This window comes from Sinohyriopsis cumingii, chromosome 8 (assembly GCF_028554795.1).
Source record: "Sinohyriopsis cumingii isolate HCF-2022 chromosome 8, ASM2855479v2, whole genome shotgun sequence".
Classification (NCBI taxonomy): Eukaryota; Metazoa; Mollusca; class Bivalvia; order Unionida; family Unionidae; genus Sinohyriopsis; species Sinohyriopsis cumingii.
The window spans coordinates 6,339,764-6,366,006 of record NC_142968.1 but is presented as its reverse complement, the minus strand read 5'-3'; the positions used below and the strand labels follow the sequence as shown (position 1 = coordinate 6,366,006).

General features: G+C 33.6%; 1 protein-coding gene across 2 annotated transcripts; it reads left to right on the top strand.

Annotated features, from left to right (window-relative positions):
- The first annotated feature begins 531 nt into the window (after positions 1–531).
- On the top strand, positions 532–25,995 carry LOC149792901 (uncharacterized). Of its 2 annotated transcripts, XM_089966724.1 has the most exons (7): positions 532–622; positions 856–1,167; positions 2,033–2,098; positions 17,013–17,051; positions 17,698–17,811; positions 19,406–19,686; positions 23,221–25,995. In XM_089966724.1, exons 1-7 carry the CDS (start codon positions 553–555, stop codon positions 23,446–23,448), a joined length of 1,110 nt encoding a protein of 369 aa, XP_089822850.1. In that variant the 5' UTR covers positions 532–552; the 3' UTR covers positions 23,449–25,995. The 2 variants fall into 2 exon arrangements, with proteins under 2 accessions (XP_089822850.1, XP_089822851.1); XM_089966725.1 differs by lacking the exon at positions 856–1,167 and having other exon boundaries at positions 538–622.
- Positions 25,996–26,243: the final 248 nt, after the last annotated feature.

Below are 26,243 nucleotides of genomic sequence, written 5' to 3'. Positions count from 1 at the left end.
ATTGAGGCTAGAGTGGCCCATGGGTGTTTTTAATGCTAATTCCCATTGAGGCTAGGGTGGCCCACTTCACTACTTGCGATGTTATTTATTATAATACGTAGTCTTAAGGTATACTATATATATATATATATATATATATATATATATATATATATATATATATATATATATATATATATATATAACGTGGACGGAAAGAATAAACGACTACAAAACAAAACAAAAAGGAATTTTTACAAGACATTATGATATCATTATATAAATATTGTATTGTTGATATATATTTTTGTTGTGTCTTCCCATTGTAGTTGTTTTTGGTCCTCATGGATAAATTATCTATCCCGAATCATTGAAAAACGCAGCAAATAACCTTCGGGTCATTATATGTGAAAAGTACAACATTTTGATATGCAAACGACCGAAAGAGTCTCAATATGTTGTTGAGATACAAATAAACTCGATGACTAACTAATATAGTCTACACGTGACGCTATCAAATCGGATTTAAGATACTTGAAACATGATTTTGTTTTCATTCTTACCGCCTATACAATGAGTCGCTTTATTATTGCTTCTGCTGGCATATACATTTGTTGCATGAACTACCTCACTGTTTGCAATAGTAAGTATACATACATACATGCATACATACATACGTACATACATACGTGTGACATAACATGATGTACTTATGACACAATTATAATGACCATGCAAATAGATATCCATCTAACTTGAACCTGAATGATTTTTCATTTACATTTTCAATAATAAATTAGTATTTATTTCATTGTCTTGCCGTTCTAAGTTTTGAACAAAATACAACTGGCTTTATAATTTCCTCATTTTTTGTAGCGATATCAGTATTTGCAATTAGTGGATGCAATGCCACGTTGGAGTGGAAGTTCGACAATGTGTCATCTAAAGCTGAACCAATCGTCGTTAACATCAAGAATGCAACTGGGAATGTAATTGCTGAATGTCAATATGATTGGTTGGCAGTTCGTGATAATCAGTCGATGAAATGCAAATTATCGCACGAAAAAAAAGAACTTATTATCTCTTTTTATATTTTCAACGTCACAACAAATCATAGCGGAAATTACACAGCATGGATGAAGCAAGGAAAACAGTTCGAAAATTATACAAAACATCTGATAGTGATAGGTATGTAGAAAGAGAAGCATTGTTTACCTTTATCAACAGTTACACAGAAGTTGAAATTATAATAAATTGCTTTAAAATACAACTCTCACACAAAACTAATAGCATTTTTTTTTTAAAACGATGAGTTTCCCTCCGAAGTTATTCACTGAAGTCAGTCTTATTTAATTGTAATCTTCAAAATTGGTTTGATGAACCTACGATTATTTCGCCAAAATACTTGATTCACTGAAGATTCGTCATCATGAAATAAATAACTTTTTATTTGCTTTTTGTGTTTGTTTATTAGTTTTTGAACGCTAAGATTCAAACGAAAATCAAAGAAAACATACATATATATTTAAATTATAATGGAAAAAAGAACTGTGCAAGTTCTTTTCTTGGATAATCAATACTAAAACAGAAAAATATGATTCAATATTATGACATAAAGTTAGCTACAATACCGTGATCTAGATGTTAAGAGAAATAAAATTCTAATGACAAATACTAAAATTATGCTGTCCGAAATATAATATTATGCCTGTTCCTTTAATATTCACATTAAAATAGATTCCATTATACATTATCTTTATTCTTTTGAAGATCTGCGCTGACTTGTAAATAAATGATAGTTAGAATATTTCTGTTGGCGGTTTTACTGCATCAAATACACAATTGAAGATCATTATGAAAATTAATGTATAGCTGGCTTGAAACTCAATGCTGAAAATTCTATACAATATTTTAAATTTTTGAATTATGTTTTGAAATTTCTGAAAATTATCATAATAAAAATGCTCGAATTTTAATTAGATATTTCGAAAATATCAAACGTTTTTGCAATGGCACGTTATACTGCAACATATATGATTATTCCACATTCCAGATAAAGGGTACGGAAACTCAAGCTGTTATTCTGAGGGCAGTAAGCATTGTACAATTTTACCATACAGTAAGTTGTTTCCAACATCTATTCTGCTGGTTTTTATTTGCAGCGATATTAGTTATCCTTGGTGATAGATTCATATATCAATCATATTTATTGATAATAACCATTCCTTGAGTTCCATTTCGTTACTTGTTGAAGTTAAAAGCTCTAATCAGTCCCATTTAGGAACGATAACATGTTTTATTTATACACAGATGAACACTGTGCATCATTCTGTTCAATCCATTGTTAGACTTATGCGCATTAGGATGTTGTCAGACAAATTCATCATTTACTAAACATCACATTCAATATATTGCTTTCAGTGTCTTCGCTAAATGCATCCACAACACGTCTTTATTCCGTTACAATCATTTCACTATTACACAATCGATTCTAAGAAATCCCTATCGTTTCGCTAAGAAATGTTTTCTTGTTCGTTGTATTGATTACTACCATCGACCACTTCAAACACTTTTGCAAGTGAAATATTAACTCAAACATTCTCCGTAGGAGCACAAAAACACAGTGTACAAAGTATTGTTGTTATCTGAAAGATAAATGGTGTTCTAGACTTCTTTCAGTAATGAAGAACTGTGCTTTTACTGTAGAAGTGCTGTCTTGATTATCCATCGTTCAGAACTTGCCATTCATAATGCATTGCTCAATCCTGTATGTCCTATTACAAACATTATCCACACCTATTTGAATGACATTACTTCCAAACAATAATGTAAAATCTTTCACAAATATAAATCGATCATAACAGAATTATTAGAATCTTTATGTATCTTCATAACGAGACGAAACATCTATCAGGTTCTAGACAATACTTTAATTAGGTTGTGATTTATTTTAACGTCTGTTGTATAAGAACTTTGCTTCTAGCCTACCAATAATTTAATGCAAAACAAACATCATCTGAGTCCAAACCTGTAGACAGTTGATACAACCGTTCCCAGTTGGTTTTGTTGCTGAATATTATTGCAGAGCATCTACTGTATGTTAGCAAATGGTGATGAGGTTTAGTCAATTTTCCATGCATAACTATGGATTTTGTACCACAAATCCTTTTTATTAATACCGATTTGTTTGTGTTAATGCCTTATTCAGTCCAGCTGAGAATATCTCTGGCTTTATTTATTTAAGTTTTAGCTCTGAACTGTTTGTTGTAATTTTGTAGTAGGCACAGACTATTGCAAGTCCTATCTTTCCATTTCTATCTGCACCTCGGTCAACGGTTAGAACCACGACATAGTCATACCAAAGACTTATAAAAATGGTACTAACATCTGCCTTGATAGGCGCTCAGCATTAAGAGGTTAGTGTTAGGACTGGTCGGCCTGGTGTCAGGATAATGTGACTAAGTGGATATGATGCTGCACGTCTGCGGCATAATGACACCTTTGTCGGGTTAAATTCCCGTTGCCATTAGACAGTCAGTTGCAAACTGGCTAAACTAAATAAGAATTGTTAGCCTCTTTAATATGCATGGATGATACTAGGCCAATTGTAAATCTCTATAATTTAGGTTTCAAGAGTATGCTGTAGGCAACATTAGTAGCAGACAATGGTGTGGCATTTTAATTGTGTTGATGGTGTTTTCGGTTCGCTCGGCACCTTGATGAAGGCAAAGTAAATGCTATATATTTCCCAAACAGGATGAGACATTTAGTTAAGTCTGAATGTGTTTTTTTTCTTCTTGTCTGAATGGTATTAAAATGTTTCCAGGTAAAAGGTCATAATCTGCAGGCTAGTTGGTGTTAAGTAAAATATGACTTAGTTATGCAATTTCCTTAGTATCCATACATAATGGTTGATTGTTTGACACACCTCTTTTTAAAAAACATGATGTAGTAGATTGTGAATGCAGCTTTAAATTTTACTTTGGAAAACTAAGCTAATAATGTTATTCTTTTGTATTGTTTCAATGGACATTTATCTCTAGTTGAAAGCTATTAATTATCCAAAGTATTAACGCATTTCTTGCACCGGGTTGTGGAATGTCTTAGAGTGTTCTTTAACGGTACTGATTTTCAAGGTCTCTTTCGATTTGCTTTGTAGAGGAATTACTATCTCATCAGCTGTATATCACTTTTGTACAAGATACGGAAGATAGATTACCACATATTAAATATTACAATACACTGTTTTCCTTTGTCGATTGGACAAACATGTATCATTTCATTCATTTTGTTATATCGCTTTTATTCATTGCATTTATTGGTTTGGATTGTTCTGTTCCTTATCTTTATCCCTCAACTATGGCTGTTAGCTCTTGTATATTCAGTCTGAACGTATTCCTAATTGTCAAAAATTGTCAAGCAAGTGTAAATCTACATGGAAAGTTTGGCATCCGTCAATTAACCTTTGAAGGTTCTTTGCTATGCAAAGAGGCAGCTTTCGTTTTTCTTTCTGCTTCTTACAGGTCAAATTGGAATCATTTCAAGATGCTGAAATTAGCTATGTTTACCTTCCCCTTTCTGTCAGGGATATTGTAAGCGGAAACATGTTACAGGTCAGTGAGAATGGCAGTCTAAGGTCATCTATACACAACATAAGGAAAAAAGCATTTAGGCTGATGTACCACGTGATATAAAATAGTAGCGCCCATGCAAATTGGCTCAGTGTTTGTTAAGCCTTTTAATACAAGGCTTCTAGTAAAAAGAAACGTTAACATTCATGCACGTGTTGTACAAATGTAACAATTAATTATATATTTGAAAAAGACGCAGCACCTGTTTGATTGGACATCTGTAAGATTTTAACTATTATCTTCAATTTGGTTTTATAATTCACTGTCTATTGATGTGTGATTCTATTTATTATAGGATTAAATGATCATAGTTGGGTGTTTATCGATGTGTTAATTTTACCTAATCACTCACACAAATAATTCCGAAGGACTTTATGTTAAATTTGTGAGTGATTAGGTAAAATTACACATCTCTAAATACCCAAACATGACCATTTAATCCTCATAATTCCAATTTGCAGCCCTTCTGTCATCAGCTCAGCAGATTTAATCAACAAAACATTAACCTTCATGAAGATCAAAGTTTTCTTTCATATCATCTTAATTGCGACCACATACGTAGCCCGAGTTTTGCTAGCCAAGAGTAATTAATTCTTTATACAGTAGGGTCATGCCAGTGATAGATTGTTATGGTCATTATATATATATATATATATATATATATATATATATGATTCGTAAAATCTAGCAAATATATTTATTTTCCCAAAGACAGATTGGAAGTGAGATAAAACAACTTATGGTTGTGCGAATTAAGTCCTAAAATAATCCCAGAATTACAGACACAAGTCATAGAAATGTAAAGCTCAGGAAAAGACCAGAAACAATCCCAACACTTAAGTCGACGACGTGTCTATGGTAGCTGTTAATGTATTGATGTGTCAGCAGTCTTTTGTTGGATCACCGACATATAATTACAGGTTTGAATATACTTATAAATTTCAGTGAATTGCTCTATCCAATATTTTTTTAGATCACTTTTGTATTTCCAGATAAAATAATCACTTCAATGCAATAACTTAAAGAAAACAAGATTCCAGCCCCAAACTACTGGTTACAACATATAATATAACTTGAATGTGCTTGAGGCGAAAGCACGAATGACCATGTCCTTACAATCACAAGATTATATAGCTCTCTACTTAACCTCAGGTCATGAAAAAAAAAATCAGCTAATGGAAAATAACCTTCTTGAATGATCCTGATATTTGCAAAATCAAAACCATAACCTGTAAAATTCATTTAGGAAAGTCAAAAACTCTGACAAAAAATAAACATATTTACTTCTTCTATTACTAAAGATACTGAAATAGACCCATACACATACTGAATAATTTAGCTAAGTATTAGTTGTTTACAATGAATTAAAGGAAACAAAAAGTCAATAAGGTCAAGCAGAAATGGACTAAGTTTTGGACAAGGTCAAGTCCAGCATACAAAATTACATTACAAAATCATGTAATGAAACAAAATATTTTAAAACTAACAAACAATTAAATTAAATATACATAACATAACAAAATCAACACATTATTTGCACGTTACCTTACTCAAGACTCTTCCCATCAATCCATAAATGATAAAAAGTCGTACTAAAATCTAATATTTCAAGAAACTAATCTTTATATTGACATTCTAAGTGATCTGTCGCTGTCCCAAAAGTTAAGATCATGAATAATTATAAGCTAAGGTAGAACATTTTCTACTGTAAAATGACATCTGAGGCAAGATTAGTCAAGGGATACAAGTATAAATAAAACCGTGTACTTTGTACTCTTCTTCAATTTATGTATTTTATTTCAATAAAAATATTCAATAATAGAAGAACAAAATTTTACTTATACTTAGTGTGGTTTCTTTGTGACGCTATTATATAATTATTCTTCATAGCTTCATTAAATACTATTTGTGAGTGCTTTTGTACTACTAAAGAACAATTTATCTTGCTTTTAAGAGTGTGACTACCAGTATTATAGTGTTTTATAAATTGTATAACAGAACTCTGTCATCGGTTTAGAAAACTCTGATAAAAGATTATAAACTTGACTAAATTAAACAAAATTGCAGAATAACAGAGCATATCATTTGTGGACTCATAATGTGAAACTGGTGATATGTTTGTCTTTTCCTCACATCCTAAATAAAAACACGAACACGCACAAACATATATACACATGTATACATTTGCATCGAAAAACTTTCCTCTGATTCTTCTATATCATATCCGTTCTTTAATAACTGAATAGCTACTCTCATTTTATCAGCCAACACATGTCAACCTAAAACATTATCAACCTAAAACATTATCTTCTCTCTCTCTCTCTCTCTCTCTCTCTCTCTCTAAATTTAATCTATACATGTAATAAACATCAATAAGTGTCAGCATTAATGCAATTGTTGTTAAACTACAATGATACTGATTCAACTATTGACTGCGAAACCAAGTTAAACATTAAGAAAACCCCTCAGAAACTGAACCAATCTTTCAAATATGAAACAATAACTGTGACCGGCTAAATTGCTTCCTTTTGTAGTTCATATAGTTCAGAATACAGGAGATACATTCATGCTTTATCTTTTTGTTTATCTTAGAGCAATCATATTAGCGAAAGGATGTTACGAAAAACCATTGTTAAAATCTTTATCGCACGTTGTGTGTCTTGTACGCAACCGGTGATGCCTACATTTTCTGCGATAATACAAATTCGCAGACATCTAAATCTAAATAAATGCATCCTCTGGAGCAAAGCATGCCGTCGGTTGAGTAACAGTAGCAGCTACAATAACATGTAGCTCGAGAACGACTTGAAACATTAAAATAATATATTCCTGTACGAGACGCATTCAAACTGCAGTTGTAGGAATGGCGGTGCGCATACAATGATCTCACTCCAGTTGTAGGAATGGCGGTGTGCACACAATGATCTCACTCCAGTTGTAGGAATGGCGGTGTGCACACAATGATCTCACTCCAGTTGTAGGAATGGCGGTGTGCACACAATGATCTCACTCCAGTTGTAGGAATGGCGATGTGCACACAATGATCTCACTGCAGTTGTAGGAATGGCGGCGTGCACACAATGATCTCACTACAGTTGTAGGAATGGCGGCTTGCACACAATGATCTCACTACAGTTGTAGGAATGGCGGTGTGCACACAATGATCTCACTGCAGGTTTCGAGCTAGTGTATGATGCACTTATGAAGCCAACGAAGCGACTGCTGCTGCAACTGTGTCAGCGCAAGTTATATCAAATACTAAAATAACTATACAATAATTGCCAATGCAGACCAGTGAAGTGCTTAATGCGGCTGATCAAACTTAATTTTATTATATTGTTGAAAAATATTCCAAACTAGAATCAACATCCATGTATGTTTCACAGAAAGTTTATAACATGGTTAAATAGAATCAAGGCATAGTTGCAACTAGGGGTGCATAATCAACAGAGCGAAGTTCGTTTACTAAAATATCTTCGTTGGGTTATTAACGAGACCTATCAAGTGGAGATGACAGCATATGAGATACCATCTTTAAAATTCAAGTAGCCCATTGATATTAAACTATTTTCTCATCTTGTTCCAAAAAAATAGCCCTTTAAATATATTTCAAAGAAGTAGAATTTCGAGTAACTCATAAAAAGGAAAATTTAATTTTTTAAATACTCTTCTGTTGTATATTAAATTTATAACTAGCTAAAAAGTATTTGTGAAATTCACTCAAACTAAGATATAATTGAAATTATACTGGGACAGCAAAGGACTCAGAAGACAAAATAGCATACTGCCTGGTCACAAAACAAAATATGGAAATGTAAAAGTACTGACACAACAAACGCATCACCAGATAGAAGTTGGGTATAACATCATACTGACACAATAAAAAGTTGACTACCAAAAAGTTTTGACAGGGCAATTATTCCTAAACTCAAAAGATAATAAAATGCAAGGACAATTAGAGACGTTTTCATAAATATGACAAAGCAAGAGAACAAATTTCGCTTCAGCACTATCAATACGCCTTGATTCTTTGAGTGCATCGTATTTTGTGGAAAGTACATGTGCTATATCTTCAACATTTCTAATGTGATTCTGATCAATCGCTAGTAGTCCAGCACAAACGTCCAGATCTCCAGCATTTCATGCATTGTAGTGAAAAATGCTGCAGTAGAAAAGATTTTATATGGATCAAAACATTTTTGTATTTTGATGTAAATTCTACAATAAAGCATATAATATTAAGCACATGAATTCTCATTGAAGCATCATCATGAAATCATTCTTAAAAAATGACACATTCCTTCTTGTTATTGTACTTAAATAGATATACAAAAGTAAAATACCAGCTTAAAAAGAAATAATTTACTAGTGACTTTTGTTTTGGAATAAATTCCAACCTTATTGTTTAATTTTCAGCATTTAATTTTGAGTTCATATAAGACATACAAGACGAGTACTGTACCACGCGTGTCTTATAAATAACAATATGATCTGAATAACAATAGTTTTATCAACTTGATTGATGCTGTGTCCATGTTTTGTCATTATAGTCATCTGCATCCGTGTAAATAACTTATTTCATGATTTCAAATCAGACATGCACTATAAGAAAAATTAATCTTGGGGCACATAGCAAAAATTCTCTGTATTGCTGTAGTTAATCTTAGACATATAATATTTAAATTTAAGATTGTGTCTGTTATGGTTTTAAAAGGGGAAATTACATAAACATTAACAATGCATGTGAACAACCATACACACCATAAATTCAAACAAACACTTCAAATTTAGATAATAACTACAACCTTAAAAAGAAGGAAAGCTTTGTGAGCAAGTAAAGTACATTCCAATTTTGGATATTAGAATGGTTTGTAAGAGATGATTTTAAACGCAGACGTTCCAATGAATTGGCCATTGTTGTTTGATATTGCAGTTATTCTAATATAAGCCATTGTGGGTAACAATAGTAACATTTAGCTATGCTAGCACTTATATTAAAGACAATGTTTTCTAATATGTGCAACGATGAACACAAATGTCGCTTCAAACCATTTGCTCCAATACTGAGAGCAGCAAAGACCGCATTTAATTAAAACCAAATTACATGCCAATGTGGCTGAGAATATATGAGTGTTTGCGCATGTGAATGCGTGTGGTGAAACTGTTTAGCAATGATACGTCTATCAGCTATTACGTTTTTAAGTACACTTATTGCTTTGAAATAAACCAAACCTAGTTTTTATTTTAGTCAAATTGGAATTTCCACTCATTTTTTTAGAGAAAAAAATTCTATGAAAAGATAGCTTACTCTCAATTGGACAAAGTCACTTTTTGTGGTGAAACGCATTACCCCTATGCCCCTTTGGCACTCAGTACACACTTTTGTGTCTTAAACAAACACTGTCTTGGAAAATGGCAGGTATGTCAGAAAGAACAGTATATTTGTTGATATGTATGTAATCAAATGATCAAAGCATATATAACATTTCTTGGTGATTCTTTGAAGATTCGTTGACTAGTTCCATTTACAATGTTATATCATACACTACGCTACTCTAAACCTAAAATCGCAATAACACTAAGACAGGAACAGAAGGAGCAAGATGATCTGTATATATGCCCATTTTCAGATGATCCATACCACTTACCCAGTGTCATGGTGATCCACTGAAAATGTCAGAATACTTGCGCTGCATTTAGTAACAGTCTAATGAATTCATATTTGCCATGATGCATGATGTTACATTGAAGACTGTTGGACCAGTTGCGATAAATAAATTGCATGCTAGATGGACACAAGAATGGAAGCATTTATTCTATTACTATATACCCTGCCTAAATAGCAGTCAGGATATAAATATACTGCATTTGAATGTTTAGTACGTTTCAGCCTACCATCACTTATAAGAACCCAGTGGGAGGTAGTTACTATATTGCACCATTTCTCAGAACCACAGGAATTGTAGTTAACACACATGACCATTTTAACCCGCTTGAGAATCCCAGGACAGGAAGATAACGCAAGTAGAAGTAAAACAGCAAGTTTAGAAAATTTTCTAAATTAAATTTACGGGACAAAATATAGACTGAGGAAATCAAAATATGTCCGACACTATGATAGAACGGGGGGTGGGTGGGTGGGGGAATCAGGAATCAACACTTTACTGGTTATCATTATGTGCGATTCTGATTTTATTATACAATATTAAATATTGTTGTCAAGTATTATTATATGTAAAATAAGATGCAGTTTTCTTTGAACAAACCAATATGTACAAAGATTACTGCACGTTTAGTGAAGAGACTTTCAATGTAGATTTCTGCTAAATTAAATTTTGTACACATGCAATATGTAAGGAGTTTCTTTAAACGTGACATAATGAAAGACCTCTGATTATCAGTGTGTGTGAGCTCTGCTCTACTGGGAACACAAATGAGTATTCTTATTGAAAACGTTCATTTTTTATGAGCAATTATACCTGTGACTAACAGAACACAGTCCTAATGTACCTCAGTTAAAATGAACGTTTAGTTACTGAATGTTCATTTGTCTTCGTGCATTGTAATCTGTATTGATACCTTCATGAACATTCATGCCAGTGTCGAATGTAAAGATGCAATATTAAAATACAGTTCAAATGAGATTACTTATCATATGTAAATTATGTATTGATGAACACTGGCCACAGCTTTGAGATGACAAAAAAATGAATATACATGCGTGTAAAACGTTTTCCAATTGTTCTTTACTTTTACTGAGTCTTTTATCATCCATTGAACCAATTCACAAAATATTTCAAATGTGAAAGGCTGTTCCTCTCCAGTTATAACAGGAGTAATACTGCACATGCGCAGAGGAGGAAATTGAATGGATAGCTAAGAAAACAAGGACAGAGAAAAATATTTTGACCTACCCGTGCTGTAACCGAGAATCTCGTGCAAAAATCGTATAAGGCGCAAAACAAAAGGAGCCAATGCAAACGTTGAGTGCCTAGCGACATCACACTTATGTCCCAAAACCATTCACAAACATCGTCACTTCACCGATGCTGCAAACTTTCAGGTCATAATGAAATAGATTCGTTTGACTGTGCACAGAAACAAAACATCTCTCAAAAGTTAACTGGTAAATATAGTTATGGACCTAGCATCCAAAAAACAATTAAAATAACAAATGATGCATCTTCAGATATATTTTCTCGCCAAAAACTAAGAAAACATTACAATAGAGAAAAGCTACAAAATCAAGAAAAATGATATATTGCATGAGATTCTCGATCTACTGACATGCAAGAATTATTGTGTCCAATATGTTACTGGAAATGTAGACATTAGCAAACGAGTTAACAAACAGAAAAACCACCTCTGCATCAAACGGAATGCAACAATTGCAATCTACTACAATATAGCATGATATTCTGTTCACTTTCATGAGATGCTACATTTCGGAGCAAGGCCTGAAGTAGAAGGATGAAGAAAGCATACGGAAGGAGACCTTCTGAAAACAGTTGAAAACATTAGCAAACCGATCTTGATGAGAAAATCTAGCCTGGCTATATGGAAGCATTCGATGTTCATCAGCACCTGTAAGATGACTACTGAAATTTTGTATTCTTCTCCTTTTCCTTTTGAGTGTCTTTTTAGCCGTCATGGTCATATTTTATTACTATTTTTATTCTAATGGTCAAGTTGAAGCCAACATTCCAATATGGAAATATGAAACATTTATTGATCTTAAACAATTTGTAAAGGATGGACTAAACGTCAAATCTGCAAAGAGTATGGAAGAAAAGAAAAGAATCTGAAGAGATGTTGGTCGTTTGAATGAGATGTTACAATATAGGGATGATAAAATGAAAAGACATGAGTCAAGCATTGACACGGAAAGTGAGCCAGAAATGTGTTTTGAGGCAGATTTACATGCAACTGCAGAAATAATCAAGAGACTAGAAACTGGATGCCTTCAACGAAAAGCACATTGAAATCATAAGTACAGAGATTCCTGGAATTCAGTTATAACTTAAAAACTTTATGCGTCTGTATTTTTCGTATGCAAAGATGTCCAGTTCTTCCTGCCTACGTAGACATACACCACCGAGTTGAAACAGGAGAAAAGAAAACAAATGAGTTATAAAATACAACAAATCAAAGCCAGTTATTGGTTACTAGGAAAGCACCAGTCGAAACAGGTCACATGAATCCTACAAATAATATATGTAACAGAATAAAGGTAAAAATCAGCAAAATGGTTTCAGAGGTGTCAAGAGGAATACAAAAACGAAATCGTTGTTGTTATCTCGAATTAAGGCAGATGTTGGCCCAGAAGTTCACAGGCATGTTAACAACCACGGAGTGAAGATTGCAAACATTCGAGTTCTAGACAAGTGGTCAAATATCAACTTGGAAATTTACACGGTTCTCGTTCTTGCCGGAAACGCTATTTGGCATAACTTTGCAAGTTGGATTTTGGCCTAAGTTTGTATTCGCAAGGGAATGGTATGATGGATAAACGAGCCCGTGTTCCCAGCCTGCATAGGGTGGAGGGATTTGTTATAATTTTAATGACTAAACATAATTATTTGGGGTGCGAAGGGCATAATGTCAGAAACGCCCTCTCTGTGTTCTTTAGTCCTAAATATAGATATTGCTTGCATACAAGAACAGTGGCTACCTCCAGAACAACCGCACATTTTACAAAGCATCGAACGAGAATTTACTGTTTTGGCGAGATCCGATAAGAGAATTCAAACCTGTCCATGAATAAGAAAACGTCCCTCCGGATTAGGATGAATTGTAATTATCTATTGAAAGTCACTGCTGGTCTGTCCTGTAAGAAATGTCAGAAAATATATATTATTGCAGTTAGTCATTAGTGCCACGATTGAAGATAATCATCATCTAAATCGTTCTGATCACTTACCTGTTAGAGCATAGTTGATAGTTCCATATCAACTCCAGTAATCCAAATGTTCGATCTATCCAGTACAATCAACTGAACAAATGCTTCTTCAGAGCAGCTGGAGAGGAACAAAATTGAAATCAACGAACACTTAAATTGGGTATAACTACTTGTACATGACATTTCAGATATACAATACGCCATTAATTCTGTTTTGACTATTTAACGCTCAGTAGCTAATAAAAATCTACCAAAGAATCCTTCCAGTCGTATCTCAAACCCTAATGGAAATCCCTTAATGTTGCTGCTCTACAGAAAGAGATGTGACGAAAACGTGCATTTCGGATATAAGACTTGCAGAATACAAGATTGCAAACAGAAAGTTCAGAAACTTTGAACACGGTAAAAGGAACAACATAAACAGGAACAGTTCGAAAAGTGAGAAAAAGCTGCAAAATAGGAAGTTTTATTGAATAGCAAGACTGCATCAGGAAGCAGATACTGATAAACGAAAAGTAGAAGGGTACAGGATTCAGGACTCTAAGTTGATTCGTTACCCCTGGTGTCAACATTTTTAACCGCTGGGCATTGAAACATCTGGTATTCATTTTAAAAAATCTTTTGAAGATAAAATTATAAACACCGTTATGAGCATTGTAGATTCAAATATTGAAGAAGGGACAGGCAATAAATTGAGTGGTATCATAATGCAAAATGACATTGAAGAGGCAGTAAAAGAGTTGAAGAAAATTAAATTATGCGGTCATGATACGATATATGCAGACCAAATCATCTTTACTTATAAATCGATTATACAATCCAATCGTCTCCGGGGGAACGTATACCGACCATTTTAAAAGTGATAAGTGGTATACCTATTTCAAAAGGTGGATAGAAAGGTAGGTTCAACATGGGTAACTACAGATACATCGTATTTGTTCCCGTTTTTCACAAAGTATTTGAAAAAAATATTGTTGAAATGACTTACACAAATTAAACAAACGATCAAGTTTCCACACAACTTACAACAAAGATTTCGAAATTATTGCAGAAGCATTACTTTATCCTTTATTATAAAAGAGGGAGTAGTCCATCATTTTGAAGGTCACTCAAGCGTATATTCTGCTTTTTTGGCTAATGTAAAGGCCTTCAATACGTTATGGCGTGATGGTATTTTCTACAAATTATTCTCTCTTAAAACTGATGAAAAACATTGGAGATTAAATTCGTAATTCATTTCGAGATGTTAGGGACATGTTCTCTTCAACGGCCAAAATTTGAAACCGTTCTCAGTAAACCAAGTGGTGGACATTTTAAAACGCTATCAACGTGGCTATTCTTAGTCATGATACATGACCCATTATCATTATTAGAATTAACAAGATTTGGAATACAAGCTGATACCTTAAGCATCCCATGTGTTCTACTATCTTCATAGTTTAATGGCATGTGTAGTTTGTTTCTCATCTCCCACGACTATGCTTCCAAGTGGAGACTACAATATACTGCGTATAAAACAATATTGCCGTATTTACAAAGTAAATAATCTTGCAAGAAAACGCGTTCATGCTAGGCGATTCCTATAGTTTTGTCCCGAAAATATGCTGGTGTTACTATCTCTTCTGACCTTTCTAGTACCGCTACAGTGAATAGTGCTAGTGATAAACGAAGACCGGTATTATATTCCTTGGTTGGAACTGGGATAGGAAAGGGTGGTATGAATCCAGATAATTCTGCTAAAATATGGTCAATGTTTTGCATGCTACGATATATGCATGAGAATTGTGGTCAAGCTGGACTCGATCAGAGACCTAGAAGTCTGTCAAAGAACAGCTGCAAGAAGAAATATAGGTCTGGATCCGCACTCACCTAACTATAGGCAATCTTGGATTGTTGGCAGTTGAGGGATATGTTGATAAAATCAAATTAGGTTTCTTCAATAAAATCTGCATAGCTGATGGTGCATTGGCATGGAAAATTGTGTTCAAAAGAATAATTTTTGATATCCCGATAAACAAATGTGAGAGCATTGGTGTTGTTAAAGATATAAACTATGTTCTTGTGAAATACCAGCATGGGGACGATTTCCGCTTATACAGCTTCGAAGCGAGATTCTGAAGATTTAAACTGGAATCAAGACCGGAACCTTAACATTATGCAAGTGTCCATACTGATCTAGAATCATTGGCTCAATGAAAGCTCGGGAAACGTTTGGTTGATACAATTTGGTCTTTTGCAAATATTAACGTATAAAAGACTATTAAGACAATGTTCAATTTCGACTGAGGATGAGTATTATTGTAAACTTTGTGAAACATTGGTGGCAGAGACAGTCAAACATATGCTTCTTTAATGCCAAGCCCTAAACGATGAACGAACTATTATGTTTGAACAAAAATAGTCATATTAGACTCACACCGGCTTTTATGTCAGGAGAGTGACACTCTTTTTCACAACCTTTTGGTTAGATCTGTGGACTTTATGAATGACCTAACATGTCAAAGATTGATGTGTCTGGTGGCAGAAGGATTAGAATCAATGTACAGAAGAACAAATGAACATGAACACGATACGATTGTGCATTGTAATAATTCAATGGACCCATTACATTTTTTACTTCCATATACATTATTCACAACTGTTAGATTACTGGTGTTCTAAGGGACAGCCAACGCGAAAATTAATTTAAAACGTGCCAGTCAAATGTAAATAATTCCAATTCTTCCAAGACGCTTGCAATTTCCTATTCAAGCTATGTTCGCTCATAGTTCTTTTAATAAATTTATTTCCAGTGAGTTTTCTTGCTAATGTGTTCTTATATTGTGCGTTTTCCTTCAATTTTTCATTTCTAGGGTATTTTGTACCCCTTACCCATATATTTCCATACTATTACACATACATACATACGTACATAAGTACGTACGTACGTGCCTGTGTGCGTGCGTACGTACGTACATACAGACATACCTTGTATACCTACAGATATGTTCCTGTCCTTGTGTGGTTGGTACCTATTTCATGTATATAATAGCTTCATGTTTAATATACCTTACAATTTTGTAACAATAATATTTCAAATCAAATATATAATATGCTGCAGTTATTAAACATATAGTTAACATTATACGCGTGTTAAAATCACTTTATGTAATAAAAATATTTTGAAATAAGGCTTATTTTGGGGTATTTTCCTTCCTTTCCATGCATATTATAGAAATGAGGCATAAATTATAATTTATACGCGGAGGACTAATGACAATAATTGTTACTGCGCAAATATGTCACATTTATTATGTTGTGTATTCATTATTATCACTTTGATGTTCCTGGTACTCTTATGTACTAATGAAAACACCTGAATGAAATCTTGTTAGTAGAGGACATACATACATACCTACATGAATGCATGCATACTTCGATTTTGAGAATTTTGCTTATATTAAATGATTTTTTTCTTCGATTGTTTAAATTAAAGAATTATTAATTCATTTGTTTTGTTTCAGCTACTTATACGGTTTCATCTCTTCCTGGACAGAACGAAGGTAAATATATCCAGATATGCAATAGCTTCTAGGGGTATCCATTATCTGTAAGTTTTACTTGTACTAGTGTAGCCTAACTGAGACAAATCAATCTGACCAGATTTTAGGAAGAGTCGCGATACAGTTTAAGGAAGTTGAACTACGTTTAGTTTTTTTTAAACGAACACTGTGTACAATGGAAAAATCAAGCTTTGCAGCATTGTATGAATTTCAAGTGCTATACCAGCATGCACATTTAAGATAGGAAATTTGAATATTTTGTTTTATGTGTGTGCACAGGAAAGAGGTATGTTCAATATTTATTTAGTGGAAACTTTGAATGTTTGCGATATAACTGTGTGAAAGTGGATATTTTCTAGTTATGTACTTCTTGAAGAAGTAATATCAGTTATAAATGCAATATAACATGCAGTTTTAGCTCTCGTCTTATCTGCGTTCCGCTGCTATATTAGCCAGTATTAAAAACTTGCTAGATCACTGACAATACCATACATCCATTAATTCTACCGTCCCTGTAATGGTATTTTACTTTTTTGTTAACTTTTCGAAGCCTCCATATCATGAAGATTGTTATATTTCATAATGCATAATTGTTTTCGCTTTTTCATATTACAAACGAACAATTACAAAATAAATCTTGTTTCAGTTCAGCCACTGGGACTATTTTGGATTGGACTAATCACTGCTGTCGTCTTGCTCTTGATCATTGCATGTTGTATATTAATCATCCTTTGGCGTATATATGCATACAGAGGAATCGGTATGATTTTCAAACTGCCTTTCATTCAGACCTGTTACTGTTATTTTGACACATTTCAAGTATTCAAGCATAGGTACTGTTGCGGAATGTAATTTATAAACATGATAATAAGAGCTTTAGTTTCAAGAACGAAAAAATATAATAACAATGTTTGAACAAATGCCTGAAATTGAAGGTTCCTTATTAGAGCTACATTTTATATATGGAAGGACCTCCAAAGAAGTATACAATACTGGATATACCTAGTATGTCAAACAAAATGTTCTGCACATGTATGATTTATATGTATATTTGAATTGTATTGCGTGATTGACCATTATATAAAATTCATGTTACTTGTTTAGGTCTACATGACAAATTTCAAGTAGGATAAACGTGTTTACTTGCTCCAGATCCTAGAAGATTCCAGAAGCAAATTTCGTTTACAGGTTCACGAAAACTTCATATAAGATAACCTTCATCGGTGTCTACTTTTTGCGACTTATTCTTTTATATTAGGGTTGTTTCAATTAGAATTGCTCATTCCTACATTATCATTCAAATAACTAGAGGAATCAGTGTTTCTAGTTCAGTTTTAATTTCAGAGGATTCATTTATTTTAATTATTCATTGGAATTACAAAGTGATCTTTGAGTTTAGGACTAGATCACTATTTAGAGATTATTGTGAGTTCATTTATAAATTTCGGATTATATCATTGCGATACACCAATGCTGTCAGCACATCAAAACTTCATGATTGGAATTCATTCGGAGCACCAATGGAATTCTTTAGGACTACTCTGTACTTATGGACTTGTCATAGAACTTTTGAAATGATTTGGGATTCAATTCATAGTATTGTAAGATCTTTGTTAAAATTTAATTTTGCATTGTATGAAAATAAATTATTTGTTGAATTGTTACTAAACTGGTTTGCATTTGCCATTTGCTGTTACTTAGTTGAAGGCCAAAGATTCGTAATCATAATAATATTTTAAACAATTAAAAATATATTCTAAGAGACATATTGGGAAGGAGGAAAATATTCCGACTATGTAGTGTAGACGCTATGGTGCATAGAAAAAATAAAACGCATACACTAGGACTTTCATAAAAAAATCATCTCGTGATAAAGTCGGAATGATATAGAGAATATTAAAATATAGCTATCTAAAATTCTTCCGACAAGATAAGGCTACCTTCAAACAATTCCAGTTGTACGTGCATGGAGTTTCCTCGTATGTATTGTTTTTAAATCAATTACTACTTTAAAACGGTAATTAATAATTATACATATCCACTTGATAAAACGATGGTATATAAATTGGTACGTATATTTTAACCACTGTGAATATATTTAAGAATGAAAATGATACATGTGTAGCATCTGTGTTTACCTTTTCCTTGGCGGATATGATTTTACATTTGCTATGTAGATTCGTGGCTTAAACTTGTTCTGTGTTGTTACAAAAGCCACATGAATATTTACTAGATGTTCTGCTTAATTTCATCTTTTGTGCTCGAGTGCATTGGAAAAGAATGCTATTTAGTATATGGTTTGTGATATAAGACAGATAGGCAGGATAAGTATAACAGATTCCTGTCTATTCCAGCAATGACAAAAGATGGTTGCAGAAAGAACCAAGATAGAGAAAGCGTGCCTTTGCAAACTTTCGCTTCGTCATCATATATCATGGAAAGACCACTTTGTGATCGTTTAAAAAGCGATAAATCAGACATCAACAAACGTAAAGATGAAAACGACAGTCTGCCACGTAGGATGGGACCTGGTATTAATTGTAGCAAAGTTTCACAATTTCTTGGAAGAGTAAAAGAAGACAAAAGAGATTCGAATAAGGAACTCCATGAAGAAGCATACAATGTTATTGATGAGGTAGCATCTGCCGATGGTCCTCTCTGTCTGTCTGTCTGTCTCTCTCTCTCTCTCTGTCTCCCCATTTAGTAGTGAACTAACGCATGCTCTTTATAATTTTATAAATAATACCACCACCATTACACTTCTCTGCCCTATCGTCACATGATTCTGATTCCTTGTTTTAAGAATGTAACTATATTGTTATTGTTGTATTAGAAAACCGTAAACTCTTCATTAGAAAATTATACTTCATATTTATCTCGTGCTGCTGTCAGTTGTAAAAAATAATAAAACAACAACAAGACCGGAAAACTGTCGAAGAAAGATAGGTCACCACAAACTTTTACAAACAATGTTTCCTATTATAACAAGCGCGAAATTAGGGGCTACAAGTCAATACAATAATAATGGCTCTTTCTATGTTCTAAAAAGTATGTCACCGAAACAAAGCAGGAAAATGAGACCTATATAGAATGTTAGGTGCATTTTCTTTAAATATTGTGCAATTTCACGTATTAACCATCTTCACTTTGCTGTACAAGCATGCTAGCAATATTTATGCATTTTGTAATCGGAATAAATACGTATGCTAAGATTTTTTTCATCCGTTCGTCCATCTGTGGGCCTCTACCTGCAAGGTATAAAATATAATTTTATTTTGCTAATGTAGATAGCGAATGAAACATGTTCAAAAATATGTAAATATTATAGGAAAAAGTCTTCTAAAACGTGGTAACGTCTACACAGATTTTCCTGAAAACAAAATCAAACTGACACTGAGTGTCACGGAATTTTATAAATCCTTTTATTTATTAAATAAATGTACTCGGGTTTCGTTTTTTGTGTACAACGATACCCGAGGGTGATTTATGTATATTCTATGAAGATTTCGAAATAGTGAGTTCGGTTCATCTTATACCGTAATTGCGAAGTGCTTTCGATGGGAAGAACCGAATACTTCCAACGCACAGACATTTATTGCGGCATCGTCTGTGTATACATGCTTTAAAGTAAGACAAAATCTTTACATTATGGAACGTCTTGTCAGTGAGCGGTCTACTTTAAGGACTTGCACATCTTCACCTGTGGAGCTGACCAGACTGATCGGAGTGGTCGGACTGACCAGAGGTGATCGGAGTGATCGATGTTGTCTTGGTACAAGCTGTAGAGCTAAACCATAGGAATTGACTGTAGCAGTTATGAAGCTGAACCATAGCATCCGCAGAGCTGAGTAAAGTATTGCTGGACGAGTAGCAGATGATTGGGTGTTGCTGGCCGAGATTGATGGGCGCTGATTGCTTGATTGATCAACCTGGAATACTGTCTGCTTGATTGACCAGTGTGACTGGTAGCCAAGTGTGCTGGTGACGGAGTGTGTAACTCCATGCATGTAATCTTTGGGATTTGTAATACCCAGTGTGTTTTTGAAACTGTAAAGATATTTTGTACATCTTTTCATTTTGTTTTCATCATTTTCACTATTTGAGTGCATACCTTTTTAGTATGTGAGTAAAATGCCACAGGTGTATACTATTCGAGTAAAACACATCATTATTTCGTTGTAAAATCACTGTGAATCATCCACCCCTTGTGTTTGTACTGTGTAAAGCCTTCTATTTGTATTTTTATTATATTGTTTGTGCGGATTATGTTAATTGATCCAATATTTGGATATTAATCATACTTATTTGCTCATTCAAGTCATTTATCATCATATATTATATTTGTATCACCATCAAAAGTGTTCTGTTGTAAATCCGATATCCCACCCGGTTATCTTGTTACACTGAGCTTCAATTGTTTGGTATATAATTATAATAGATTTAGTTGAGAAATAGTTGACTTTATATCTAAATTCATGAATATGTATAAGAAATCTTCTTTTGCTTGAATCTTGTATTTTTCTGCTGATGTAAGCTGCTGAGCAGATAATTCAAGATACCAAATATAGAAAAACGAAAACAAATGTGTTCAGCTCCATAACGGTGTAAGTGATACATGTTGCTATCGGAACTGTTTGTGTTTGATGTTATTATCTGAACTTGATAATTCAACTCTTTCGACAGAAACCCGCTCGTCGTCGGCATACAATACGGAATAAATGAAAACTAAGTCTGTTTACGTTTAAGAAATGAAATAATAGATTCCATACATACACCCATTATAGTTATCGTTTGTTAAAACATATGTAAATGACCAAATTGATAAAGCAAATCAGTAGCATTCAGTGGAACCCATGGCATTAACTCAGCCAGGGCTTGTGGAAAATGTACAACATAACATTCGAGACTGACAGAGAGAATGTTTTTACCATATATATATATATATATATATATATATATATATATATATATATATATATATATATATATATATTCGCTAAACTATATGCCAATAACGTCTTTGCCCTTTAAAATTGTGCCCCTATCTCTTTGGTATTATCAGTAACCAAGGTTTACATGCTTTATGTCTGATTTATTTCATCTTAGTTAATGGGTAATGTATGAATGTATAAACAGGGTTATCTTCACTTAATCACCATCCTAACCGTATAAAGTCCATTAAAAGCAGTTTTACGATATATAATAAAAGAGATTAGAATAATACACGTGGTTTCAATGTTAATTTAGATACCCTGCGAAAAGAGACTAACCAGTCTCTCTCTCTCTCTCTCTCTCTCTCTCTCTCTCTCTCTCTCACACACACACACACACACACCAAACGCACACACACATACAGTATCTGTCCATTTCCCATGATATCATATCAAAATATAGTTCTTGCCTAAATTAAGATGCAAGTCCTGTTTAAAATCTATGACTTGACCAAGTAAGGTTGGAACTGAAATTTAGAACTGGCAATACTTGAAATGCTTTATATGATACTTCCGGCAGGAATACAGTTTTTAAATCGCTCGATTAATATGGTCTGTGCCTCACTGGCTCAAGAGATGTAAAAAGAAAGGAAAACAACAATTATTTTTCGTGCTTTTATTGCAATGTTTGACATTAAAAAGGGTGTTATTTTTAATTCAAATTACCATTCTTTGAAGCACTTGTACGGTAATCGAATTTCACCTAGTTCTCGAAGACCGTCAAGCACGACACGAAACCGATGCAAGGGTTGTACTGCAGTCTGTACGTTTGGACAGTATAACGTTTCATTAATATTAAGCTCTTGATTTGGGGAATTCTACAGGATAAAACTGCATCGTAGAACCGAATTTTCAATCTACGCTATGTTTCTACTGGATAAAGTTGCATCGTAGGACCGGATTTTCAATCTACACTAGGTTTCTTCACAAAGCAGTACAAAGTTACTCACTAAGTTTTTCTCTACATTTAACCTTTAATTTGCAGTTTGTTTTTATTATGTTACTCGTTGGTGCAGAAAATAAATGCTCGATTGTTTGTTTTATTTGGCAGTGTTTTCTTTATAACACTTGTAGACTTTTATCCAATTCCATGACAAAAGGACGTGCTTGTTAGTCACTGTTATTCACTTGCCTGTTTCAAAATAATAAAATCATTGAAATATATTTTTGCATTTCAGGCTGCAGTGTCTGTCCATGATTACGCAAATGACAACGTAATCAAGGAACATCCTCTTGAAATCGGAAGGAGTGCTGAACACAGTCACTACTATTTTAACATTTCTACTGAATTATATCAATCGGAAAAGGCCGATGGGGATGAAACACATCAAACGTACATAACTCCAGTAAGCGATATTGAACTTTGCCAGAATGGAGAATCCGACGTCCAGATTACAGTGCAATAGGATGTATATGTAAGAGATGAGAACTATAAATCCCCAACTGATAATCATGCCCATTCGACTGTATAATACCAGGTTAAGGTAAACAACGTGCAAGAAACACGTGAAGATTATATAAGCCCGGTCATTGATTTTGAAGGTCGTCCTGTCAAGGATATCAACGTGCATGCCACAAAGGAAAATAACTTGCATGTAACATACGAAACTATATAACTCCCATCAATGATCTTGCCCGTCCTATTGAAATATGTCATGTCGAGAAAAGCGAAGCAGCTTGATGCAACAGAGGAAAATCAACAGGATTTTACATATGATAACTAATATTACCCCACCATTAACTTTGTTGATAATAATAATAATAATAATAATAATAACGGGGCACATCAATACTTAACAAGTGATATGAGTTATTATCAGTTATTTTGCCACAAATAACAATACTAGAATTCTAAGCTGATAGAAGGTATCTTACTGAAGTACTCGAAATAGACAGCCAGCAGTGAAGATCACACTCCGGATTCACAGGATGCGGGTGCAGTAGTCTACCACCTGATCCAATTAAGTCATAAATGACATATCACATTTCAGCATATGAACCTAGTATGTATTTTGTTACTGAGCTGTTGCAATACAGAAATGTTCTGTAAATTAAGAATTAAGAACTATGGAAGAGAACATATTCTGCTGCCTTTCTTTCGCATGACGTCATGACGTCATGAGGTGTTATAACAAAAGTCACATATATGTTATTGTGGTATATTAAAAGATGCCATGTGATAAACTTAAAGATTAGAAGAAGATTAAATAAGAGAGGCTGCTGCTGATAATTAATGATTCTAAAGTCAACGATAATAACGATGACGTATCTACTGTTGTTGGTTGTACCTAGTGGATTTTTTTCTGGGGGTGAGAGTGCTTTAAAAGAAATAAAACTATTTTAGTAACGGCAAAACTAGCAGTAGAGATAGTAGGAATTAATCATTTATTAATACGATGATAAGAAACTCACATATCTCATTAACACATCCCAAATTAATATTTCCCCGTGCAAGCTAATTGTATCAGTATCCATAATGCTTTCAAATCATCGGAACTATTAAAAACGATATATACGTTAAATTTCAACATCAATTCAGTTGACCTGGAAACCATTAAGGGAAAATAACATCTCTCGCGGTAGGTTGTGGCAGCTTCGCACCTTCCGTTTTTCAATGTAAAATTAAATAAAGGGATCTCTCTTAATCTATCTTACCTTGCGTATAATCCGCATCTATATAGAAACATGCATATAAAAATAAACACCTTTTAAAGTTCCAGAAAATACTACAGCCACCACTGCAACCATCAACAGCACCAATAATAATAATAATAATAATAATAATAAGGATAATAATAATTATAATAGTAACACAATAAAATTTGCAAAAATAACTACGATGTACCAGTATTTGACAAGAAATTTGCAGTGGCCTACGGATTTACAAGGTCACGGAAAGCAATTTTCCTTGTGAGCCTGAAAAAAGAGACAACTTAGCAAGTAGTATATAAGTTCAGGAGCCATAACCAAGGACACATTTAATTTGTGCATTCATTGATGAGAAGAATTCTAGATCAATACTATTGGCATTAAAACAAAAAAATATCCATATGTCGCTTGACTGTAGAAAGCTTTAGTGCTATCTTAACAGTGATAAACATACCACTTATTTCTTATAACAAAAATATCCCCATTAGTTCAAGGTATATAAACTCTTATAGGTTTTAACATTACCCTGAGAGCCGCCACAAAGATTAAGTTTTTCCACATTCAAATTACAAGGGCGTTATGTAAGCTGCGTGAGTCGGCAACTGACAGTTTATACCACGATAAACTCAGAAAAAACAACTTTAAACTCTTATAATTGAAATTTTAATTATTTGTTATGTTATTTTGTTTGCATCATTAAAAAACAGAAATCTTAATTGAGCGTAGTAATACATGTTTGTGATTTTCTGTTACGTAGCTATTTATAGCACTTGGGATGTCCAGCTTGATCGCAATAAGGTCATCACAATACCAGTCCTTCAACCAATGGAAACCAAATTTTTTCAATTATTTTTGTTTGTTTGTTAGAATGTTGTTTTTCTTTAATGCCTACTTCGTGTCTGCCTTAACTGGCAGTGTTTATCTTATGCTGCACACGTGACTCTATTTATAGAAGTGGGTATTCTTGGAAAAGTAGTTCTCCTTACAGTTCATACAGATATGAACCCCAATCATTTTGATCACGTGGCAACATTCTGAGCAATGGAAATGTTACTTTCCTTTACCAGCTACTGGCATTGCAATTATAACGGTGTAAAAGTAATAAGTATGATCTGTAATGACCGAGAACCTTTTTCCGTAGCCAAGGCCTATTAATGTTGCTCTTGATGTGGTTATAGCAACTGATGCTGATATGGCATCACAGTCGTATGGATGAATGTCGATGTAGTCATAAACGTACTGGCGTTTATTATCATGAATGATTCTTTCCTTTAGATTGGAGTAAATACTTTTTATAAACATAATTCAGATGTTTCAACTGCGTTGTGATGTCTTGCATAAACTACCCGCTTCATTTCATTCTCTTCCTTCTTCTTACTTTTCAAAGTTCTCTTCTTCTCATCGTCCTGGTTTCTTTTTCCTTCTTCTTGTTGTTGAACAAAAAGTTTGTTTTTCTTCTTTCTGTGCGTATTGAAAGTGACGTCACACGTCCGCTGTCGTCATATCGGAAGAGAGGCAACACACCCTGACTGAATTATATTACAGTCGACCT